Raw genomic sequence first — 25,721 nt, 5'->3', positions numbered from 1 at the left:
AACTTGACTTCAATCCCTGGAAGGATTCTGGAAAAAATTATCAAAGAGACCATCCTAGACAAGCTGGCTGATGGCAACATCCTGCGGGACAGCCAGCACGGGTGGGTTGCAGGTAAGTCTTGTCTGGTCATAGAAAGAGATGAGATTGGTCAGGTCACACATCACCTGGACAAGGAAGAGATTGGCGTCATATATCCAGACTTTAAAAAAGCCTTTGATCTGGTATCCCACGATCTCCTCTTGGAAAAATTGGCCAACTGTAGCCTTGGCTACATCACAGTCCGCTGGCTGGGGAATAGACTGCTGCTGGAGGCGGTTCAAGCACCTACTTTGCATGTCTTCAAGAGACATTTGGATGTTTATCTTGCTGGGATCCTATGACCCCAGCTGACTTCCTGCCCCTGGGGCAGGGAGCTGGACTTGAAGATCTTCCGAGGTCCCTTCCAGACCTAATGTCTATGAAAACTATGAAATCTATGAATTGGCTCTGAGGTTGGACCCAGAGAGTAGTAGTCGATGTAAGCGAATCATTATGGCACTCCGTGACCAGTGGTGTCCCCCAAGGCTCCATCCTTGGACCTGTTCTCTTTAATGTCTTTATTAACAATGTGGACACTGGTGTCAGAAGTGGACTGGCCAAGTTTGCTGATGACACTAAACTTTGGGGTACAGCTTCCATACCTGAGGATAGGCTGGTGATCCAAGCTGACCTGGATAGGCTTAGCAAGTGGGCAGATATAAACCTGATGTCATTCAATATGGAAAAATGCAAGGTACTCCACCTCAGGGGGGAGGGGCGGATGACACCCACAGCATGCTTATAGGCTTGACAGTGTTACACTTGCTAGCACCACGGCCAAAAGGGACTTGGGGGTCATGATTAACCACAAGATGAACATGAGCCACCAATGCAATGTCGTAGCTGGTAAAGCGAACAAAACTCTGGTTTGCATCCATAGATGCTTCTCAAGTAAATCTCAGGATATCATCTTCCCACTGTACTTGGCCTTGGTAAGACCGTAGCTGGAGTACTGCATCCAATTCTGGGCTCCACAGTTTAAAAAGGATGTGGAGAAGCATGAGAGAGTCCAGAGTAGAGCCACGCACATGATCAGAGGGCAAGAGAACAGGCCTTATGAGAGGCTGAAATCCATGACTCTTCAGCCTGGAAAAGTGCAGGATCAGGGGTGACCTGGTGGCAGCTTATAAGTATATAAGAGGTGTGCATAAGGATCTGGGCGAACGCCTGTTCACCAAAGTGCCCCAAGGGATGACAAGGTCAAATGGTCACAAACTCCTCCAAGACCATTTTAGGCTGGACATAAGGAAAAACTTCTTTATGTTCCGAGTCCCCAAGGCCTGGAATAGACTCCCTCCAGAGGTGATGGAAGCACGTACTCTGGACTCTTTCAAGAAATGTTTGGACACTTATCTCGCTGGGATCCTTTGACCCCAGCTGACTTCCTGTCTCTGGGGCAGGGGGCTGGACTCTATGATCTTCCAAGGTCCCTTCCAGCCCTAATGTCTATGAAATCTTGTATTAGCACTCAGAGGCCCCAGTCAGGATTAGAGTTAATTGTGTTAGATGCTACATAAATACACAGGAGATAGTTCCTACACTTCGCATAAATAGATACTAAACTAATAAGGATACATTGGGAAACTGTAAAACCTATTTTTTGCCAAGAGGATTGGTTTAAATGTGCTATAACTTTATTAATAGCTAGCAATTACATAAAACAATACAAACATTACCAAGGTAAACATATCAGTTCTAACGTCTACATATATTTATATAAATATGGAACACTACAGACATAATACATTCCATCACCTCAGTTACCAATACTTTACATTTTATTCATTAAATAATTTTAATGTACACCATACTAGCAGAAAAAATATCTGCTAATAAAAACTGTAATTAAATTAATAAATAGCACTTGTGTTTCTTATATATATATCCTACAATATTGGTGTTATTTCAGAACACCAGAAGGCAAATGTAATGAGTGATGTCAGGCAGTAATGACATTACATAGATATGTTTTAGAGTTTATACTCTTAAAATCTAGTAATTATGGGCAAGACAAAGCACAACAACTTCAGTCTTGGCTGACATAGCAGGAACTGAATTGGGAAATTCCCCAGGAGAATAAATATATGGGGGGCAGAAGCAGTAATTACCCAAGGCTGACATTTCACTGGGAGCTGCTGAACAGCCCGCGCCCCCCAAAACACACCTCCTGAGACAGGGCACTGTTTCCTCAAGATATACCACCTGTTTTTAACAATAGGTTAGGCAAACACTTAGAATGGTTAAGCCAGGGAGCTGGACTAGACAGTACTCTGAGGTTACTTCCAGCCCTACTTTTTCTGATTCTATGAAGCAAGACAATGCCCCAATAGATAGGGGTGGTCTATGCCTCTTGCAACTCCAGGCTAAAGTCATGAGCTGTTGCACATTAAGCTAAAGGGCCAACAAAAGGAAAACTCTGTATTTTACTTATGTTCCCTCTCTAACAAGAGCCACTTCGTAGAGCTTGGGATGTTATGGCAGCTCTCGGAATTACTGCCCCTGGTGACTCTTTGTATTAAGCTGATTCTGAGTTCAATATGAGTATCTTCATTTAATACAGTACTACTTAGAAGCCCCTATCAGTATCTGTATCCTCTCATGTTAGGGCCTGTACTAACACAGAGAAACACAGACCTGGAACCAGAACTCCCATTTAACTCCCATTTGATTAACACACCTACATTCATTTGAAGATGTAGGCCGTGGTCCCTACTCCAAAGACTTTTTACAACGTAAACCAGCAAGTGATATGAGAAAAACTGGAGATGCATAATCAAATCTACTTTTGCAATGTTATGAAGTGCCGACAGATTCTCATACTAGCCAACATTAATCCAGTGATTTCTTCAGGCTTTGTAGCAGCAGTGTAGGAGGCAACAGCAACTGTAATTAGCTGTTGAGTAATACAAGACACTCCCCTTCCTGCCACAAAGCCTGAGAACTCTAGTTTCTGCCATATACCTCCCACCTGTTGGTATAATTTCATTTCAACAAACTTGCACTCACCGAGGGACTTGGATCACTCTACATCCTTGATAGAGTATGTTTGCTAAAGAATAAGTAGACATGTAGGGCCAGATCCTACACTGCCTGTTAGACAGCAAGTAGATGTTTGTGCCAAAGACTGATTTTATTTCACCTAGCTAAAGTACTGACATCTGTCTGTAACACCATTAATTCATCTTTAAGATTAAGTCAAAAAATCAATGAGCAGAATCTTCCCACTTTCAGCATTAATGTTACGTCCGAGACTTAATCAGCGTGGGTTAGGATTGTACTTTACCACTTCAGCCCACACATATGAAATGTGAAAAATGATCTGACCCATAGGCAGAATAGCTTTTTATTACTGTAAGTGCATTTTACATGGCAATGTGACTACTGACACTTACATGACCTGAACTAAATCCCATCCAAGTCCATAGAAATCATCGACTTAAGTGAGATTTAGGTCAGACCCTGGAGAATTACTTTCAGGTGGCCTGTTGGACTATGTCTTTACTATACGCTGCAGTGTACTACAAAGATACGTACCCAAGACAACTTCAAATGAGGTAGCTCCAGCAGTGGAAACAGCATGGAAGTCAAGTTTGCTTATCTGCCCTACTTTTCAGACCAAAGATTACTTCGGTGAATATCCGTCATACATGTTTTGTGTTGTTGAAAAACTTGTTTTTTCAGACTCATACTTATTTTCTAACAATAAGAACCAGCTTTAAAATTGAATATCCATTATTTTTTGGGCTACTAATGTAGTTACAGCCTTACCAAAATCACCTCCTTTCATTTTGATTAGAATTTTTCACTAATTTCAATAAAATTGTTTTCAAATTTATTAAATTAGAGCTGACTAAGGACAATACTCACAATGCCAGGGAAGCTCAGGGTCTGTTGTAATACAGACAGATGTTATCTTGCAAGGTGCTGAGTACTTTTAAAATTGGTGGAAACTTGAAAGCTCTCACTGGTTTTTCAGCTCTTGCTGCCTGGTAAATAAAAAGTCAAGAATATTTTTTTTTTTTTTAATAGAGGTGGGTTTTTTATGCAATATTATCTATGTTGCAACATAAAAGTGAATAACATTGCATTCTGCCAACTCAGTTATCTTATTCTTGTTTGGACATGTTCCTGGTTTTCATCTTAATAGTACATTTGTAACAAGGAAGATCAATTTAATATACCGATTTTAATCTTTGCTAGGGCCTGTGAGAACTTACTACAAAACTGTTCTACTGGAGTTAAAGGTATTGAATAATTTTCCCCCTCAGATGTAGCAAAATAAAAAGGTTTGTGATCTGTGGATTGGACAGATCTGAAGAACCCAGAGGAAATTTGCTCCATGGCTTAGAGGTGTGGTTTGATTTTTAAAACTGGAAAACAAACAAACAAACAAAATACTATTTATTTAATTGTCATTGTAAGTTTCTTTCCAAACAGAATTGCAAGAAATTAAATACTACTAATAATAATATGGAGCCTCACATCCTCTTTGGCTTCTTTGCTATGTAAAATCTGAATAGTTTTAACTTTATCAAATGTACCATATCTCCCCCTCACCTGGCTTTACTACAAGCAGTCCTGAGAGCTTCATAACATGGAAGCTTCAAACACTTGGTAGACGTTATACTTAAAGAGGCAATTAGTTTTAAATAGTAAGGCAATTGTGTCTTAAATAGTAACCTGGCCAGACATTCAGGAACTAATGACACTGCAGAAAGGGAAACCAACTACAAAATTACTACAGAGATGTGTAATATTTTTGTTACCGATTTCCATTGAGCCTTAAATTGAATGTGTGGCAGAACTTCACTGGAGTCTCCAACCATCCTGGTGTGGTCCCCAGCAGCTGACCACTAGCAGCTGATTGTCAGCTGGTTCTGGGACCACAGCAGGGATTGAACTGGCCCCAGTGCAGCCTCTAGAGCTGGCTGATAATCAGCTGATCATCCACTAGTTCCCGGGACTGCACCAGGGCTGTCTGTACCAGAATCCGTTTACAGTATTCTGAGTACCTACCTGTGCATGCCCCAGTGTACCTGTTCCACGTGTCTGTCTGTAACTGCAACGCAAGCAAGTTTTTCCTGCCTGCACCGCGACCATCTACGGTGTAAGTAAAATAATCTTTAATCAACCGCTACGCGTCCGTGCCTAATTCTAGTCCACCGGCCTGCATTCCCCGACCTGCGTGCCAGGGCTGCTGGCCACAGCCCGCTGCGCGCCCCCGAGGGCCTCGGACTGCTCCCGGCCCGCATAACAAAAAGTGCAGTCTTGTTGTTTGCTATCCCTTATTCATTTAACTTCTTGAAACTCTACACTTTTAGAGAAAGGTAAGAGCTTGACTGCGTGTACACAACTTGCAGAGAGACAATTGGGATGATGGGTGGGTAGTCAGGTCTGTTATCTCTCATTTCCATATACTGCTGTTAACAAGGATGTTATCTCTGGAGACGACAAACTCTCCCTGTGCCTGAAGAAAGGCATTTGTACCTGAAAACTTGCAAATAACATTTTTATCAACTATTTAGTTGGTCTAATAAAAGATATCATATCTACCCAAAGAACCTTGTCTGCCTATGATCTCTGGAGAGACAAATCCACAGTTTGAGAACTGAAACTAAGCATCACATAGATGCTTAATGGAATCTTTTAGACTGAGCACTGAGTCCCTTTGGGTAGAGTGGTTTTCTTTAATCTTTACTAATCTATAGAGGAGCCTCTGGGAGCCACATAAAACTGGGCCCCTAATATAGTCCATAAAAGGTTATGTGAATATATTGTCTCAAATAGTATATAATTAGAAGTTATAATCCCTATCCCATTATGATATCTTTGAGCTTTAACATATTTTAAATTAAAACTATATTTATGTTTATTTTTAAAATCATCTTAAAAAAAGATTAAATAACAAAAATCTGATTTAAATAAAACATGTGTGTTTTTATTTTTATTTTTTTTAATTTGTTGATTTTTATCCACCCTGGAAGCAGGTAAAGTGTGGTTTTACAAAATCAAGAGAACAAAAGATGTCAAGCAGAAGAGCATAACCAAGTTGTGGAAGGATAAGAAATATAGCATATTTATAGCATGAACACAGCATGTTGAGACTTGGCCAAGAAAAATCATGAGAAACCTTGGGTGAGAATGAATTGGGTGTCCTTGAGAGGGTGGAAACCAGAACAGCAATAATTATGAAGAAAGAATCGAAGGCAATGGTTGTAAAGAGCTGGGTATTAAAAACTGGACTGAAGAGGAAGAGAGTGGTGGAGCAGTATTTTCTGTAGTCTGATTTAGCTTGTAACTAACTAGGTGAGACAAAGTATCAGAAATACAGAAAAGCTGCAGATTTTTATTATGCAGTTACAATGTGTTCATTCACTGCTAGTTCTAGCATGTTCTCCTCAGTATGGAGTAAACCCGATTTTGAAGCCCAGGGGTGTGTGCTGCTTTATGCAATACTTCAATAACAGGAAAATAAAATGAAGTTAGTATCTTCTTTGCATATAAAAGGTGCAACATCACAGGGAGTACTACAGAGAATCTGAAGGGCTCTGAAGGATTCCCATGATGATAGAGGTCTTTTAGGGCATAAATTGGCCTCTGTCCTCTTCGTTCATTATCTTGAATGCCCGAGTATATAATTTTTTGTGCTTCTATAACTGTGTTTCTATAACTTAACTCTTTGTTGAGGATGGCTTATTGGCCTATCCCTCAGTGCCCAAACCAAAGGGCCAATAGATTGCTTCTCAGCTGGTCTTTGCCTTTTGACCTGTCTGGCTTGGGTGGTCCTACCCAGAATTAAAAGTCCTCTTGCCATAGTTTGGAGTAATTAGAAAACTTGAGATCTCTCACTGCCTCAGGATGCAGTCTCCATAAAACTAACTGAAGAGGTGAGGTGTATCGGAGCACATTATGCAAACCTCGTAACATCATTGTTGCTGTGTTCAGGCAGCAATGTAGGCTTTGAAATGCCAGTAACTGTTCCACATGTCTCATAGGTAATCGAATTAATAAGGTATAGTAATTCAATACTATTTAATTCAATGCACCTTACTAGTCACCTTATACTTCACTTGGAATCCATACCAGAGCAGGATTAGGCAGTTGCTCATACCATTCAGGATAGCCCTCTGCCAATGCAAATGTAGCCCATGGCACTGGGGGAGCCTGTGACACAGTGCAGTGAGGGAGCTAAGGTGGGGTCAGCCCACATGCTTATTTAGAAATTTAAATATCCTGGAAATTCTCATTGGAGTGAAGCTGCAATAAACAACATATTGATTAAAATATCTGGTACATGCTAGTATCTGGCACATGCTGGCTGAACATCCTTATTAGATGTTCTTGTCAAGTTATGCATTGCATTGGACATAGGCAGTATATTCAGACTGGATGCTAGGTGTGATCCAGATTCAAACTAGGTAGAAAATTCTTGGTGGAGAGTCACTGACAAGGTGAGCCTAGGATCTTGTTGATTAGCACTGTTGGACATGTACATTTTAGAGTAGTGTGAATGAGTGTCTGCAAATTAGCGTAGTCTGGAAACAAATAGCAGCCCTGATTCTTTTATTAGAAGCTCATGTGCTCCTGCATGCTATTGCACTGAATTTAATGGAGCACCAACCAGAAACAAAGGTTAGTTTGCTTGAATCCAATTGCTGGATAAATCAGTTGATGGCTCACAAAAGCTGTGTTTTAGGAGAATACTAAAAAGTTACTGAATCAAATTCTCCAAATTTAGGAAATGACAGAATTTAAATTGCCCACTGAAGGTTTAGTTCTTCTCTTTAGAAAATTATTGTGATGGGTTTAGCTGAGTGATTACATATACTTAGCTTTGAAGGTAGAATCCCATGCACTACTATAGGCTTGGGACCAACTGGCTAAGCAGCAGCTCTGTAGAAAAGGACATGGGGGTTACAGTGGACATTAAGCTGAATATGAGTCAACAGTGTGCCTGTGTTGCCAAGAAGGCTAACAACATACTGAATTAGTAGGAGGGTTGCCAGCAGATCAAGAGAAGTAATTATTCTGTTCTATTTGGCACTGGTGAGGCCACACCTGGAGCAGTATGTCCAGTTTTGGCCCCCCACTACAGAAAGTATGTGGACAAGTTGGAGAGACTCCAGTGTGGAAGGCAATGAAAATGGTTAGGGGCCTGGGGCACATGATTTCCGAGAAGAAACTGGGGGAGCTGTTTTTATTTACTCTGCAGAAGAGAAGACTGAGGGTGGGGTTGGGATTTAGTAACAACCTTCAGCAAATTGAAGGGTGGTTCCAAAGAGGATGGAGCTGACTGTTCTCAGTGGTGGTAGATGACAGAATAATGAGCAATGGTCTCAAGCTGAAGCATGAGAAGTTTAGTTTAGATATTATGAAAAACTCTCTCACCAGGAGAGTGGTGAAACACTGAAATGGGTTACCTAGAGAAAACTGGTGGAATCTCCATCCTTGAAAGTTTTTAAGGTCTGACTCAACAAAGGCCTGGCTAGAATGATTTAGTTGGGGATGGTCCTGGTTTAAGCAGAGTGGGGGCTGGATTAGATGACCTTCTGAGATCCCTTTCAACCCTAATTTTCTATGATTCTATGTTTTTATATACAATTTAATATCTTATCAAGAACACATATCAAGGACAATAAAAAGTCCTTTTTCAGGTATGTGGGGAGTTGGAAGAAAAGCAAGAATAACATTGGACCCCTGCAAAACCAAATGGGATAACTGACAACTGACACCCAGGAAAAAGCCAACATGCTTAATGGGTACTTTGTGTCAGTTTTTCACCAGCCCAAAAGGACTGCCCTCCCTAACATGATGCAGGACGGCCAGGGTGAGGGTGAATTTATACCCAGCATTGGTGTAGACCTGGTAAAGGAACATGCTTAGAGGCTGGACATCTTCAAGTCAGCTGGTCTTGACAGACTGCACCCCAAAGTACTTAAGGAGCTGGCAGGCGTCACAGGTGAGTCACTGGCAAGGATATTCGAAAACTCGTGGCACTCAGGTGAAGTACCCGAAGCTTGGAAGAAGGCCAATGTGGTGCCTATCTTCAAGAAAGGGAGGAAAGTAGATCAGGGGAACTACAGGCCAATCAACTTGACTTCAATCCCTGGAAGGATTCTGGAAAAAATTATCAAAGAGACCATCCTAGACAAGCTGGCTGATGGCAACATCCTGCGGGACAGCCAGCACGGGTGGGTTGCAGGTAAGTCTTGTCTGGTCATAGAAAGAGATGAGATTGGTCAGGTCACACATCACCTGGACAAGGAAGAGATTGGCGTCATATATCCAGACTTTAAAAAAGCCTTTGATCTGGTATCCCACGATCTCCTCTTGGAAAAATTGGCCAACTGTAGCCTTGGCTACATCACAGTCCGCTGGCTGGGGAATAGACTGCTGCTGGAGGCGGTTCAAGCACCTACTTTGCATGTCTTCAAGAGACATTTGGATGTTTATCTTGCTGGGATCCTATGACCCCAGCTGACTTCCTGCCCCTGGGGCAGGGAGCTGGACTTGAAGATCTTCCGAGGTCCCTTCCAGACCTAATGTCTATGAAAACTATGAAATCTATGAATTGGCTCTGAGGTTGGACCCAGAGAGTAGTAGTCGATGTAAGCGAATCATTATGGCACTCCGTGACCAGTGGTGTCCCCCAAGGCTCCATCCTTGGACCTGTTCTCTTTAATGTCTTTATTAACAATGTGGACACTGGTGTCAGAAGTGGACTGGCCAAGTTTGCTGATGACACTAAACTTTGGGGTACAGCTTCCATACCTGAGGATAGGCTGGTGATCCAAGCTGACCTGGATAGGCTTAGCAAGTGGGCAGATATAAACCTGATGTCATTCAATATGGAAAAATGCAAGGTACTCCACCTCAGGGGGGAGGGGCGGATGACACCCACAGCATGCTTATAGGCTTGACAGTGTTACACTTGCTAGCACCACGGCCAAAAGGGACTTGGGGGTCATGATTAACCACAAGATGAACATGAGCCACCAATGCAATGTCGTAGCTGGTAAAGCGAACAAAACTCTGGTTTGCATCCATAGATGCTTCTCAAGTAAATCTCAGGATATCATCTTCCCACTGTACTTGGCCTTGGTAAGACCGTAGCTGGAGTACTGCATCCAATTCTGGGCTCCACAGTTTAAAAAGGATGTGGAGAAGCATGAGAGAGTCCAGAGTAGAGCCACGCACATGATCAGAGGGCAAGAGAACAGGCCTTATGAGAGGCTGAAATCCATGACTCTTCAGCCTGGAAAAGTGCAGGATCAGGGGTGACCTGGTGGCAGCTTATAAGTATATAAGAGGTGTGCATAAGGATCTGGGCGAACGCCTGTTCACCAAAGTGCCCCAAGGGATGACAAGGTCAAATGGTCACAAACTCCTCCAAGACCATTTTAGGCTGGACATAAGGAAAAACTTCTTTATGTTCCGAGTCCCCAAGGCCTGGAATAGACTCCCTCCAGAGGTGATGGAAGCACGTACTCTGGACTCTTTCAAGAAATGTTTGGACACTTATCTCGCTGGGATCCTTTGACCCCAGCTGACTTCCTGTCTCTGGGGCAGGGGGCTGGACTCTATGATCTTCCAAGGTCCCTTCCAGCCCTAATGTCTATGAAATCTTGTATTAGCACTCAGAGGCCCCAGTCAGGATTAGAGTTAATTGTGTTAGATGCTACATAAATACACAGGAGATAGTTCCTACACTTCGCATAAATAGATACTAAACTAATAAGGATACATTGGGAAACTGTAAAACCTATTTTTTGCCAAGAGGATTGGTTTAAATGTGCTATAACTTTATTAATAGCTAGCAATTACATAAAACAATACAAACATTACCAAGGTAAACATATCAGTTCTAACGTCTACATATATTTATATAAATATGGAACACTACAGACATAATACATTCCATCACCTCAGTTACCAATACTTTACATTTTATTCATTAAATAATTTTAATGTACACCATACTAGCAGAAAAAATATCTGCTAATAAAAACTGTAATTAAATTAATAAATAGCACTTGTGTTTCTTATATATATATCCTACAATATTGGTGTTATTTCAGAACACCAGAAGGCAAATGTAATGAGTGATGTCAGGCAGTAATGACATTACATAGATATGTTTTAGAGTTTATACTCTTAAAATCTAGTAATTATGGGCAAGACAAAGCACAACAACTTCAGTCTTGGCTGACATAGCAGGAACTGAATTGGGAAATTCCCCAGGAGAATAAATATATGGGGGGCAGAAGCAGTAATTACCCAAGGCTGACATTTCACTGGGAGCTGCTGAACAGCCCGCGCCCCCCAAAACACACCTCCTGAGACAGGGCACTGTTTCCTCAAGATATACCACCTGTTTTTAACAATAGGTTAGGCAAACACTTAGAATGGTTAAGCCAGGGAGCTGGACTAGACAGTACTCTGAGGTTACTTCCAGCCCTACTTTTTCTGATTCTATGAAGCAAGACAATGCCCCAATAGATAGGGGTGGTCTATGCCTCTTGCAACTCCAGGCTAAAGTCATGAGCTGTTGCACATTAAGCTAAAGGGCCAACAAAAGGAAAACTCTGTATTTTACTTATGTTCCCTCTCTAACAAGAGCCACTTCGTAGAGCTTGGGATGTTATGGCAGCTCTCGGAATTACTGCCCCTGGTGACTCTTTGTATTAAGCTGATTCTGAGTTCAATATGAGTATCTTCATTTAATACAGTACTACTTAGAAGCCCCTATCAGTATCTGTATCCTCTCATGTTAGGGCCTGTACTAACACAGAGAAACACAGACCTGGAACCAGAACTCCCATTTAACTCCCATTTGATTAACACACCTACATTCATTTGAAGATGTAGGCCGTGGTCCCTACTCCAAAGACTTTTTACAACGTAAACCAGCAAGTGATATGAGAAAAACTGGAGATGCATAATCAAATCTACTTTTGCAATGTTATGAAGTGCCGACAGATTCTCATACTAGCCAACATTAATCCAGTGATTTCTTCAGGCTTTGTAGCAGCAGTGTAGGAGGCAACAGCAACTGTAATTAGCTGTTGAGTAATACAAGACACTCCCCTTCCTGCCACAAAGCCTGAGAACTCTAGTTTCTGCCATATACCTCCCACCTGTTGGTATAATTTCATTTCAACAAACTTGCACTCACCGAGGGACTTGGATCACTCTACATCCTTGATAGAGTATGTTTGCTAAAGAATAAGTAGACATGTAGGGCCAGATCCTACACTGCCTGTTAGACAGCAAGTAGATGTTTGTGCCAAAGACTGATTTTATTTCACCTAGCTAAAGTACTGACATCTGTCTGTAACACCATTAATTCATCTTTAAGATTAAGTCAAAAAATCAATGAGCAGAATCTTCCCACTTTCAGCATTAATGTTACGTCCGAGACTTAATCAGCGTGGGTTAGGATTGTACTTTACCACTTCAGCCCACACATATGAAATGTGAAAAATGATCTGACCCATAGGCAGAATAGCTTTTTATTACTGTAAGTGCATTTTACATGGCAATGTGACTACTGACACTTACATGACCTGAACTAAATCCCATCCAAGTCCATAGAAATCATCGACTTAAGTGAGATTTAGGTCAGACCCTGGAGAATTACTTTCAGGTGGCCTGTTGGACTATGTCTTTACTATACGCTGCAGTGTACTACAAAGATACGTACCCAAGACAACTTCAAATGAGGTAGCTCCAGCAGTGGAAACAGCATGGAAGTCAAGTTTGCTTATCTGCCCTACTTTTCAGACCAAAGATTACTTCGGTGAATATCCGTCATACATGTTTTGTGTTGTTGAAAAACTTGTTTTTTCAGACTCATACTTATTTTCTAACAATAAGAACCAGCTTTAAAATTGAATATCCATTATTTTTTGGGCTACTAATGTAGTTACAGCCTTACCAAAATCACCTCCTTTCATTTTGATTAGAATTTTTCACTAATTTCAATAAAATTGTTTTCAAATTTATTAAATTAGAGCTGACTAAGGACAATACTCACAATGCCAGGGAAGCTCAGGGTCTGTTGTAATACAGACAGATGTTATCTTGCAAGGTGCTGAGTACTTTTAAAATTGGTGGAAACTTGAAAGCTCTCACTGGTTTTTCAGCTCTTGCTGCCTGGTAAATAAAAAGTCAAGAATATTTTTTTTTTTTTTAATAGAGGTGGGTTTTTTATGCAATATTATCTATGTTGCAACATAAAAGTGAATAACATTGCATTCTGCCAACTCAGTTATCTTATTCTTGTTTGGACATGTTCCTGGTTTTCATCTTAATAGTACATTTGTAACAAGGAAGATCAATTTAATATACCGATTTTAATCTTTGCTAGGGCCTGTGAGAACTTACTACAAAACTGTTCTACTGGAGTTAAAGGTATTGAATAATTTTCCCCCTCAGATGTAGCAAAATAAAAAGGTTTGTGATCTGTGGATTGGACAGATCTGAAGAACCCAGAGGAAATTTGCTCCATGGCTTAGAGGTGTGGTTTGATTTTTAAAACTGGAAAACAAACAAACAAACAAAATACTATTTATTTAATTGTCATTGTAAGTTTCTTTCCAAACAGAATTGCAAGAAATTAAATACTACTAATAATAATATGGAGCCTCACATCCTCTTTGGCTTCTTTGCTATGTAAAATCTGAATAGTTTTAACTTTATCAAATGTACCATATCTCCCCCTCACCTGGCTTTACTACAAGCAGTCCTGAGAGCTTCATAACATGGAAGCTTCAAACACTTGGTAGACGTTATACTTAAAGAGGCAATTAGTTTTAAATAGTAAGGCAATTGTGTCTTAAATAGTAACCTGGCCAGACATTCAGGAACTAATGACACTGCAGAAAGGGAAACCAACTACAAAATTACTACAGAGATGTGTAATATTTTTGTTACCGATTTCCATTGAGCCTTAAATTGAATGTGTGGCAGAACTTCACTGGAGTCTCCAACCATCCTGGTGTGGTCCCCAGCAGCTGACCACTAGCAGCTGATTGTCAGCTGGTTCTGGGACCACAGCAGGGATTGAACTGGCCCCAGTGCAGCCTCTAGAGCTGGCTGATAATCAGCTGATCATCCACTAGTTCCCGGGACTGCACCAGGGCTGTCTGTACCAGAATCCGTTTACAGTATTCTGAGTACCTACCTGTGCATGCCCCAGTGTACCTGTTAAAGTATATAGGCTGTTTATAATGGTGGGTTGCCAGAGCTGCAGTCTTCACCAAGGGTATATAATAGTGAGGGGTCCTATAATTAAGCATAAGCTCACTTCTCATAGGAGACTGTACAAAGGAATACTTCCATCAAGAGTTGATGGCATGTTTTTCCGACATCAACCACAATAAAACTTGTCAGAAAATGTCAGTTTATTTTGTAGAAAATATTTTGAATTCAACAAACTTCTGAATTCCTGGGGGCCTACCTCTTCTTGCCACAATGACCTCCAGAGGTACCTTCCAGTCACACTTTTCTATGATCATCATCAGAGAAACTGACAAGATAATCATATTACTGAGAAGCTGCAGTCTGAGGAATTTCTGGTATGCAGGAAAAAACAATACTAAAAAAGTCCAAAACCAAATCCATCCGCCCAGCTTTTTGTTAACTCTACTTGGAACTCAAATGAGGAAAAAAGAGCATTATCGTTAAGGTATCCTTCACTGTAGAAGTACCCGTAGTGAAATCAGTTCTTTTCAGGTAAATGGCATTCTTTCAGAACTGATGCAACTGTTCTTTTGTAATTTGATCTGAGGTTCCAAACTCTTACTTGTTCCCTGACTGTGGGCCAGAGAGAGGAGTCCAGTTGCATTTACACCATTCCCTTTCCTGCACTATCGCTTTATACTGTTTAGGAATGTTAAGAAAATAGATGATGGGAGCGCTGAGAAAAATCCTATAGGGAAGTCCTTTCCTGGGGATCTAGGAAGAGGCCTTGTAACAGACTGTAATGTCATAGCACGAACTACTGTTCCCAGAAGGCTACTGGGCAAGAGAGGAAGTAGAGAACTGAGACTGCATGTGAAATAGCTCAGCAGTTGGAGGAAGGCAAGAGGCAGTGGAGACCTCAGCGTCATCAAGTAGCACAATTCCACAGTGACCCTGCAGAACAGCAGCAGCAACCCTGAGTGAGGAGAGGAGTTTCCCTCCAGTTTGCTAGGGGAGAGACTTTGTCACTTGCTGTTACTACAGAGGTTGTACTGCCTTTAGGAAGGCACCACCTTTTGGGGTCCTTGCTCAGGACTGCTGCTGCTCAGGGCCACTTCTGCTCTGCCACTCAGGGGTTATTGCTGCAACTTCAAGGAGTGACACTTGGGTCTGTGTCACTTGCTGCCTCTCGGGATCACTGCTTGCTGCCACTCTGCAAGCGCTGCAGGTGTCACTGCTGCTCAGTGGGGATTGCCACTGCCAGTTTAAGTGCACTTCTTGGGTCTCCACTGCCTCTCACTGTGCTCCAACTGCCGAGCTATTTTACAAGCAGTCCCAGCTCTCCTCCACTTCCTCTTCTTCAGCAGCCTTCTGGAACTGTAGTTCATTCTACAACATTACAGTTGAAGAGTGCATTTTCTTCCTTTCCAAACTTCTTCCCAGAAGTGCTCTTCAGAAGTGCCAGGTTGCAGGGAACCCCAAGGCACTTTAAAAGAGCCCTGTTCTCCAGCTCTTGAAGTGTCAGAACAAGGCAAAAATCTGCCAGGTTTTGGGGAACCCTGCCCTTGGGACAGGGCATGGGGAAGCCCAGGGTCTTTGTTGGGGAACTGGGGCTGTTCCCTGCCAGATCTTGGAGATCAGGCACAGGGCAGCTCTAATCATGTGATCATCAGGATTGGCAGGACTGACACAGACAGACATCTGCGCAGCTGGGTTCTGGGAAAGTTTATGCCCTGTCCCTAAAATAGTGCGACTTGCCATGCATATCTGACAAGGCATAACACAGTTCTGGGATGGCATGTAAAATTTCCTAACTGCACAACTGCCTTAACATCTGCCAGCAGCAACAGTCGCTGTGTTGAAGAGCTTACAGTCAATGAATATTGTAATCTCACACCCCCAAAAGTGACACTGACATTTTCCTTGAATTGTCTTACACAGGTATAAGACAAGATAGAACTGTGGCACTGGGTTAACAAAAATAAATCCTAATCTGAGTTACAGAAACTCTGTGTTGTTAAATCAAGTTCTTATTTGAGGTCTTGAAGTATGTTGTGCTAGTCTTAAATTCTGTAGCTGGAACCTTAAGAGACTGCTTGGAAAATGTTTTCAGTAAATAGTTTTCAGCCCTGAGAGTTGCAGAAAAAAGTTTGAAAACATTAATTCAAACATGAAGGCAAAAAAAAAAATGAACAGAAAAATAAACCCATCCTTCATCTGCCTGAAAAGCATGACCTCTGAATGTTTGGTGTTTGTCATTTGTTTACAGAACACTTTTTACCTTCCAAAATTGTGTTCCTGCTTGAATCCCGATTGACTCAGCTTCCTCTAACTTGTTCTGCTGGGCAGGAGAGGCCAGTCTTTAATCCAGAATATGTCTGAAATTCAGGCTCCTAATCTACAGATTACAAAACATCAGTACCAACTACCCTTTTTCCAACAGTCAGACTCTTCGGCAATATCAGAAGCCAAACCTTTCAGTCACTGCCTACTCCTATCCAGGAATTCTTCCCTCTCCCACTGGGGGTTTTGATGCAAGACAGGATACTAATGGATCTTATGACCATATTTACAGGGTCATTTATTTATTTATGCAATTCATATGCTGCCCTTCCCAACAAAGGATCAGGGCAGTTTACAGCAAGAGAAACAAACGTAAAAGGGCAACTAGAAGTAATAAAACAAAATTAAAAAAATGAAACAAGTAGAGACCCACTAAGCAACACCATGGACCCATTTTGACTACTAAATAGCTGCCCAAACAAAGTTCTTTCAGCGCTTCCAAAAGTGCAGAGTCTAGGCTCAGGCAGGCCTCAAGAAGAGAACTGCAGAGCTAAGGAGTGACTGTAGAGACTTCTGCTGTGTCTAGTTTAATTTGTACACACCTGGAATTAACTCAGGTACTAAACTGATGGGGTTCATAGAAGCATCTAGACAGATACTCCCAGCCTTGCCTCGTCCAGAGCTGGATCCTATAACTGTACCTGTCGAGAAGCTTCTGTGAGACTGAGAGGCTCCCAAAAAACTGTGCCCAAAGTATCGGGGTAGGTGATGATGAAAACATGAAAATTTAATATTATTTTAAAATATGGCAAGAAGAGAGAGCAAATGTGAAAACAGTATAGTTGTAACTTTATGGAAAAAATTGTTTCTGAAAGGCTGAGTTTTTAGAAGAACTGAACAAAGCAGCTAATGACAATAAATACTTGTCTGATTCTGTAGATAAAGTCCTTCTTCATGAATACAAAACATGACTTATCAGTTTTATATCAACAGCTCATTGAAATTCATCCTTCGTCATCACTGCTGCTCCATGCATCTTCATAGGCTGGATTTAAGCTTTGTAGAGGTAGAGACTAAAAAAAAAAAAAATTAAAAAAAAAACCCCCTCAGTAAAACTGTGAGAAGAAATGCATTTAAGAATAAATACAAAGGCACCATGTTAGTAATTTCTTACACTACTTTTTGCAAACAATTATTCTCTCTACTTTTCACTGCATATTTTGTAAACAGTTCTTTGTCCACCTTGCAAATTAACACTGTACTAGAACCGTAAATTACAACTGAAAGCAATATCCTGCATATGGGTGCTTACTCTTTAGTCGCATGATTTTTGGCACCTGGATTAGCAACACCACAAATACTCTGCCAATATAAACTATTGCTAGGCGTGTCTACAAGTGCATTAATGTGCCTTTTCTAATGTGCATTAAATTTAGTACCTTCAATGTGAGGTACTAAACTCATGTGCATTAGGTTGTGCTATTGTGCAGTAGCACATTTGCACACTTTTTTTAGTGATGCTTAATGCGCAGTAGACTATTTTACTGAACATTAACTTAATGTCAGTTTTTTACTTGATGCTTTAATGTGCAGTAAAATAGTCTATTGCACATTAAAGTGCATGTGTAGATGTGCCCACTGTCTATGGTATTTTTTGCTAATTATCTCATAAAGCCTTATTTTTAACTACTTCAGGGCTCAATGACACACAGAAGATTGTCTTCATGGTGATGGCGATTCTTTAAGAACAATCATGCTTAGAGCTAATAGACTTTTTTTATGGTTTGGTGCCCGAATCAAAACCGGAAAAAAAATCAGTTCAGGTTGAGCTAAAAGACTTTATTGATTTATTTTTTTAAAAGCTTATCAATAGGGAAAAATAAAAAAACAAATCAACACTGTCACACTACAACCCAAAATTTCATTTGGAATCAATCCGTATAGTTCTGTTCAACCCAAAATGAAATGTTTTGTTTGGCTGTTAATTATTTAACTGTTTTTAAAACTTAAAAAAAAATATATCGTGCATTTGGGTTATTTTTAAATGAAAAGAAGACACTTCATCTTGAAAATGACAGAATGTTTTTGCTTCCAAAATCTGCCCTGCACTGCCCCTGCCATTTTTAACCTAAACTTTTTGCTGAACTTGACACCACTTCAAAGTGTCAGTCCCTCTAAACCTGCATTTATCAGCAAACATACCTACTGAAAAGAACTTATGCAGCTCTAGTGATCATAAGAAATTTGTATTCATTTGGAAGATATTGTTGCTCAAACTTTACGATAGGAAGCAACAGTTAAGTTATGTACTGTAGCTAGCAGAGCAGTAAAAATACAGAAGTAGAAGCAACTTTAACAAACTTTACAAATACACAACACACTCTCATTTGTGACAGAAAACAAATGTCCAGTATGACATCACCTCAGAAATATATGCTGTAAAACAGGGATGTCAAACTCATCCAGCCCAGTGGGCCAGATCTGGCCTGTGGGCCATACTTTAAGGCCCTTGAGTAAAAGAAGGCCAAACTAGATTGCTCTTACAATAACGTGTACTGTATTTAAAAAACAAAACAAGTATTTCAAACTCTGTGCCACAGGATTCTATGACCTGATTACAATCTGTTGTCCTATTAAAAGTTTAATAGGAATTTGGGATTAAATAGGCAACTGATTGTGTCAGAGCTGACTGTGTTTTAGGAAGACTCTTGAGCAAGCTTATTAAAAGCTTTCCTGATGTACTTCCAGACTAAAAATGTTTGGGTGTGAAAACCCTGTATCCTTAATTTCCTTTGTGTATAATGTACTGCTAAATATACATGTAAAGGATCATAGACTCTGAGGGCTAAAATGTAGCATGGACTTTACACAGGTTAAAGTAAAATTTAGAGGACAGACAACAGCATGATCAGAAACTTTTTAAATAGATGAGATGCGAGTAGCCTGCAAAAGAACTGCCAATACAATAAACTGCAATACACTAAAGAAAATAGACACACAGCAGAAAAATAATGTATAGAGGATGTGTGCACAAGTTTCTGTGGAAATATCTTCTTTGCACAGAATTTCTAATTACCTGTAAAAAAAAAGAACCTCTTCCCTCCCCCACAAAGGTAAAAATTACATGATTAAAACCACACAGACCTTTTCATTATCTTCTTCAGGAACAGGCTCTCGTAGAGCTGGCACCCAAGCTAGGATAGTGCAGTCTTTGCTACCACTATATAGTTCCTACAAGTAAGCAAGCAAAAATAACTTCTTTCAGTAACTACTGTACACTAAACTGTAAATACTTATGAAAATATGACACTGATTTCAAATTGGTTTGGAAATAAAGTAGGGGTGCAGCGATAAAGATTTTCTTGGCTGATACCTACAGCTGGTTATTAACCAGCCATATCAACCGATACGATCCGATAACCAATAGTTAGTAATAAAGCTTGTTGGAGAAGCTTTAGTTCAAGTGCCCCCCAAGCTTTAGTTCAAGTGTCCGCCATTAAGTGTGGGGACGCTGATACAGGAAACACAGTGGCACTTTAATTAGAGCAGCTGGAGCCAATCTAATTAAAGCGCCAACCCCCGACTCCCAGAGCACATGTAAGAGTGCTCCACGCTAGTTGCAGCCACTGCCCTTCAACTAGGGTTACCATATTTCCAGTATAAAAAAAGAGGACACCTGTGGGAGGGAAGGAGGGGGAGGGGGAAGGGTTATGATTGGGAGGGGGAGGACAGTCATATGCCTGTGCCCTACCTCTGCCCCTCACTCCTAAGCCACAATCCCCTGCCCCCCAGCCCTGCTGCCTCTCATTCCTAACACACTGTATCCTGCACCCCAGCCCTAGCAGTGCTCTCACTCCCAATCTGCAGCCCCTCTGTCCTTCCTAACCCTGCTGGTACCCCTCACTCCCAAACTGCAGGCCCCGTACCCCGCAGCCCTGCTGGTGCTCCTTACTCCCAATCTGCCCACCCAGTCCTGTCGGTGCCCTTCACTCTTGACCTGCAGCCTCCTATCCCCCAGCCTTGCCGCTGCCCCTTCTTACTCCCAACCTGAAGCCCATGCCCTCCCAGCCCTGCCAGTGCCCCTCATTCCCAAACCACAGCCCCCTGCCCCCCAGCCCTGCTGCCCACGCAGCTTACAGACACATGCATGCCCACTCTCTCTCTCTCTCTCACCTCCAAGCAGCTGCCAGGGCCTGCGTGGAGAGCACATGATTCCCCTGGCAGCCAATCACCTTGCCCCACAGCTCCCAGCCCCAAGCAGCCAAGCTGCAAGTGCCCAGAAAAAGCAGAGGCAAAAAAAAAAAAAACTCGGACATTTGATTGCATTTTAAAAACCCGCCCCAATAGAGGGCAGGGGGCTAAAAGGGAGAACTTCTCTGGGAAAGCCTGGATGTATGGTAACCCCACCTCAACCCCAGCCTGGAAGCAGCTGCCTGAGCCTGAGGCTGCCCAGGTCGAGATGGTCTCTGGGCCAGGCTCCCCGCTAGGGGAAGAACCCTGCTGCACAGTGTGGGGAGTGGCCGCCCTAGCCCCTGCCAGGCTCTGTCCCCAGCTCCTGGGGCACAGACCCTCAGGCACTGTGGCTTGAGTCAAGCCAGGCTGGGCCGGGCAGCTCAGCTCCACCTTCGCCCCCCATCCAGTCATGTCAGTGGCATTCAGTGCCCTTTACAGCACCTGCCCCTGCTCCAGCCCACAGTCCACGCCATGCCAGCACCAGGGATGCCGTGGCAGCTGCTCTGCTCTGGCCCAACTCAGCCTGCTGGTGAGGGGATGGGCGTGTATCTGGGGTCACCCTAGCTCCCGGAAGGAAACCCAGGTGTTCAGGGGCCCCAGTCTCACAGGAACCCAGGCGTCATAGTTTCATAGTTGGTAGGGTCAGAAGGGACCTGAGCAGATCATCAAGTCTGACCCCCTGCCATGGGCAGGAAAGAATGCTGGGGTCAAATGACCCCGGCTAAGTGATTATCTAGCCTCCTTCTGAAGACCCCCCAGGGCAGGGGCAAGCACCACTTCCCTAGGAAGTTGGTTCCAGATCCTAGCCGCCCTGACTGAAGTAGTGCCTCCTGATATCTAGCCTGAAAGTGCCTCCTGATAGCTAGCTTCCGGGGGCCCCAGCCAGAAGGCATAATTAATTATCAGTGAACATTATCAGCTACAACAGCCAAAAAAAAAAAAAAAAAAAGCCAACAGCAGATAATAAAAAATTTCAATTGTATTGGTGCCGATCCAATAGGCAACCAATATATTGGTGCACCTCTAAAATAATAACAGAGTCTTAATTTTACATTGGTGATATGACCTAGACAAGTATCAGACAACAAGACATGATATCTGAGATTTCCCTTGGGAATAGCTCACCAAAATAGCACTGTGTTACCATTAAGCAGACTTCACTGTTTAAACTTATTTCTTTTTTTCCCCCCAAGTGTTATTACAAGGTTCCTCAGAATAAATTTTCTTAATTTGACGCTGAAATCAGTAATTCGGTAGATGTCTAGAAGGGGGTTTAGTTCTTTACTTCATTTGTTAACTTACACTTTATTTAAAATACTAACCAAATGAAAATCTAGTTGTGTTCCTTTCTAGACTATGCTTGAGGTATGAAACTACTGGAGCAGTAAGGAGATAAAAGTAGTTTCAATCAGCTGAGGAACTAACAGCAGAAAGCCTACATCCAGTCAGTCTCATGTGGCTTTCTAATAGATATAAACAGATTCATTATGATAATGCCCAAGGACCAACCAGGAATGCAGCCTGTTGTGCTAGGCAGCAGTGTTCAAAACATGGCCGACAGTGCTTCCACCGAAGAGCCAAGAGTCTATCACATCTTCAATTTCTTAGCATTTTATTAAAGAACTCCTTTACTCATTGTTGGTTGAAGAAATTCTTGAGCAGAGAGGTAGTTAGCTGTGTTAGTCTGAAGACGCAAAAAAGACAGGGTAGAGCTGCACCTCACAGACTAACTATATCAGAGCTGAATAAGCTTTTGCAAGCAGTAGTTTGCTTCTTACTTAATTAGCATCTGACATGTGGCAACATATCTGTAAGATAAAAAATGCCCTGCCCTTAGAATGAAATGTTCCAAGTATATTTTAAATTTAAGTCGATAACAAATTCTGCTAAAAGATAATTTTTTTTTTTTTTTTTTTACACATACCTAGGTAGCTGCTAAAACACCTCAATAAACAGGACTTTTTAAAATAGCAAGTTATTTATTGGCACCTAAAATGGTTTATCAGTCCACCTTAAATGCAAGCCTCTTTTCATTAATTATGTTCTAAAATTAGTTCCAATACAGGCTGAATTAAACTAGGGCCTGCTATTCATTCTATGGGCCTGATTTTGTAAACATCTGCATTTATTCATACAAGTTGCCACACTGGCCCCTCTGGGACTATGCATATAAATAAAAATACTCATGTGCATAAATGTTTTCAGCATTGGGGCTGATAATCCTCCAAATGTTTGACAATCTGTTTCTATTTCTAAATGTATAAACAGGTCAATACTGTTTTATACATTATATATTATGGAATCTTTTTTAAGGTCTCCCCTCCAAAGCATCCTCTCCTTCACTGTCGGAGACAGGATACTGGACTAGATGGACAGTATAGTATTTTATGTTCTTAGTACAATGCAGTATAAGATGTTCAACATTAATTCTGGAATTTCTGAAGACAGGAATGCAAATAAGCCTTTAAATTGAGTGTTCCTTATTTTTTCTATATATTTATTCATTTGCTAGTGAGGCGGGTCACCAACTGTGCCTTGGGGAAAGATGTCACAGATATATTTGCTGCACATAAAAACAAGGAGAAAGAAATTTTCCAATTTAAGCAGCAGTTCCTGACATCACCCGCACTCATTCTGTGCCTTTGCTGTCTGAGTAAGACACTGCCTCTGTTGCTATCAAGCCCTGTTTGTTTACTCGAGTCACTGATTCTCAACCAGGTGCCACCAGGAGATCCTTTGAAGGATGATGAAAGTAATGTAAACAGACAAGAGGATACAGGCAGTTTCACGTGTGAGAAGAGAAGCAAACAAGGGCAGGCTCAGAGTCTCCTTGCCTGGCTGCTGCCCTGCTCCTACTGCAAGGAGGTAAGCACTGAAACACAGAAACTTTTTTAAATGGGATGCCACTCAGTTCACAATAGTTAAGGAGGGGTGCCTCAAGTCTGAAGATGGTTTAATGACATTTGGTTAAAAATTAGCAGTTCAATGTCAATAAAGCTCATGTTACATAGTTTAAGAACTGGCTGACAAATCTCCAAAAGTAGTTATAAACTGGCAATCTTGATCAATGGGCATGTTTCTGATGGGTTTGTTAAGAATCACTCAAACTCTTCAATGATCACTCTTTATAAAATTTCTGACTACAAACATTACTAAATTAATAAATAATGCTGAGAACAGAGAAGTCATATAAAGTGATCTAGACTGCTTGCTAAACTGAGTGCATTAACAAGGATTTAACGCAGTCAATTGTAAGGTCATAAATCAAGGAATGAAAAACACATCCCAGAGCCACAGAGTTGGGGAATGGTATTCTGGAAAACAGTGACTGAAAAGGATTTTAGCGTTTTAGTGGACAGACAGCAAACACAAGCTTCCTGTTTGAAAACACTTAGTACCAAAGGACTTTTAAAATCTAGCAGAGAATGAAGCAAAGGACTCTCTGTTACTTGAGTCTTTAAATCAAAGTTAGAAGATAAAGAGAGTAAAATAAATAGCCTGTAGTACAGAAGAGGACAGATGAATTCACTAGTTGTCATTCTTTTTAGACTCAAGGTACTCCTTGTTGAACCCTGGCATCTTGCATTAGACTTAAAGCATCCCTTGAAAAATGCTAATCCTTAGTTTTCACTCACGTCTTGACTATAGAAAAATAACAGAGCAATTCTTTTGTTGCAAAGAACTTAGAAAGACAGGTCAAAATGTTTTTGATATGATTTGAAATCTCCTTATCTTATGAACCACGTGTAAGTAACTGTACTAATATTGCACAATACTCCTATAAAACTTTGTGGCATTCCAGGGCACCACAATACCCTGGTTGGAAATCAACGGACTAGATGATATAATGATCCCTTCTGGCCTTAAAACTCATTATTTTATATGTAATTGGTCTGGCACATTGCCTGAACATTCAAAATTCTCTCAGATACTTCACTTACCTGAAAATCAGACTGGAATACACAGCAATCAACAGTGCTGTAATGTCCTCTGAGCATAGTTATCAATTCACCAGAGTAAATTGTGTAAACAGCAATGTTACTATCATATGGCACAAAAGCAAATTCTGGATTACAGCCACGAGAGATGGCAAATTTGATTCCTTTCCTACTTGTATTACAAACTTTCCCATAGTTCACCTGTAAAATGCAAGAGTTTGCAATTAGCCATTATTATACAATGCTTGTTTTTGTGGCTTTAAACATTAATTGTTACAATTTATGGGTCATTCACCACTACATCATTATTATGCAAGCAGCTGATATTTTGGCTGCACCACTGGCTTTCAACTTGAGAGCATGCAGAGAGTCCATTAACTGATCAGCTTGCTATGTGCCAGCTCCTGAAGCTGCGCAGTGTAGCCCAATGCTAGTCTGCACTGCACTGCTTTCAATTTGCTGGGGTTCAGAGAAGCCATGGGATTCATCATAGAAAATTTGTGTTGGAAGGGACCTCAGGAGGTCACCCCTCTGCTCAAAGCAGAACCATCCTCAACTAGATCATTCCAGCCAAGACGTTGTCTAGCTGGGTCTTAAAAACCTCAACAACCTCTCTGGGTAACCTGTTCCATTGTTTTACTACCCTCTTGGGAGAAAGTTTTTCCTAATATCTAACCTAACCTAAACTTCCCATGTTGCAACTTGAGACCACTGCCCCTTGTTCTGTTACCTGCCACCACTGAGAAAGTCTAGTTCGATCCTCTGTGGAATCCCCCTCCAGATGGTTGAAGGTTGTTATTAAATCCCCCACTCAGTCTTCTCTTCTCCAGAATAAATAAGCCCAGGTCCTTCAGCCTTTCCTCAGAAATCATGTGCCCCAGGCCTCTAACCATTTTCATTGCTCTCTGGACACTCTCCAGTTTATTCACATTCTTTCTGTAGTGGAGGTCCAAAACTGGACTAGAGTGTCACAGTGCTAGAGGTGCACTGATACATCGGTTCAT

General features: G+C 41.4%; 1 protein-coding gene across 4 annotated transcripts in view; it reads right to left on the bottom strand.

Moving 5' to 3' along the window:
• Positions 1–25,721, bottom strand: part of ERCC8 (ERCC excision repair 8, CSA ubiquitin ligase complex subunit) — a 59,295-nt gene that overhangs the window by 10,701 nt on the left and 22,873 nt on the right. The window contains exons 10-14 of one of the 4 annotated variants that reach the window (XR_003094007.1): positions 24,721–24,918; positions 19,691–19,777; positions 17,470–17,619; positions 16,545–16,601; positions 10,646–13,234 (exon numbers count right to left, since the gene is read on the bottom strand). Coding sequence is in view for 1 of the 4 variants with exons in the window: in XM_025204016.1 (XP_025059801.1) it covers positions 17,551–17,619; positions 19,691–19,777; positions 24,721–24,918 (354 nt within the window). In the remaining 3 variants the exon portion in view is untranslated. The other 3 variants (XR_003094006.1, XR_003094008.1, XM_025204016.1) reach the window with 3 other exon arrangements.

This window comes from Alligator sinensis, unplaced genomic scaffold (genome assembly GCF_000455745.1).
Source record: "Alligator sinensis unplaced genomic scaffold, ASM45574v1 scaffold862_1, whole genome shotgun sequence".
Taxonomy (NCBI): domain Eukaryota; kingdom Metazoa; phylum Chordata; order Crocodylia; family Alligatoridae; genus Alligator; species Alligator sinensis.
The sequence above is the reverse complement of the archived record's forward strand: the minus strand, read 5'-3'. Positions and strand labels throughout refer to the sequence as shown.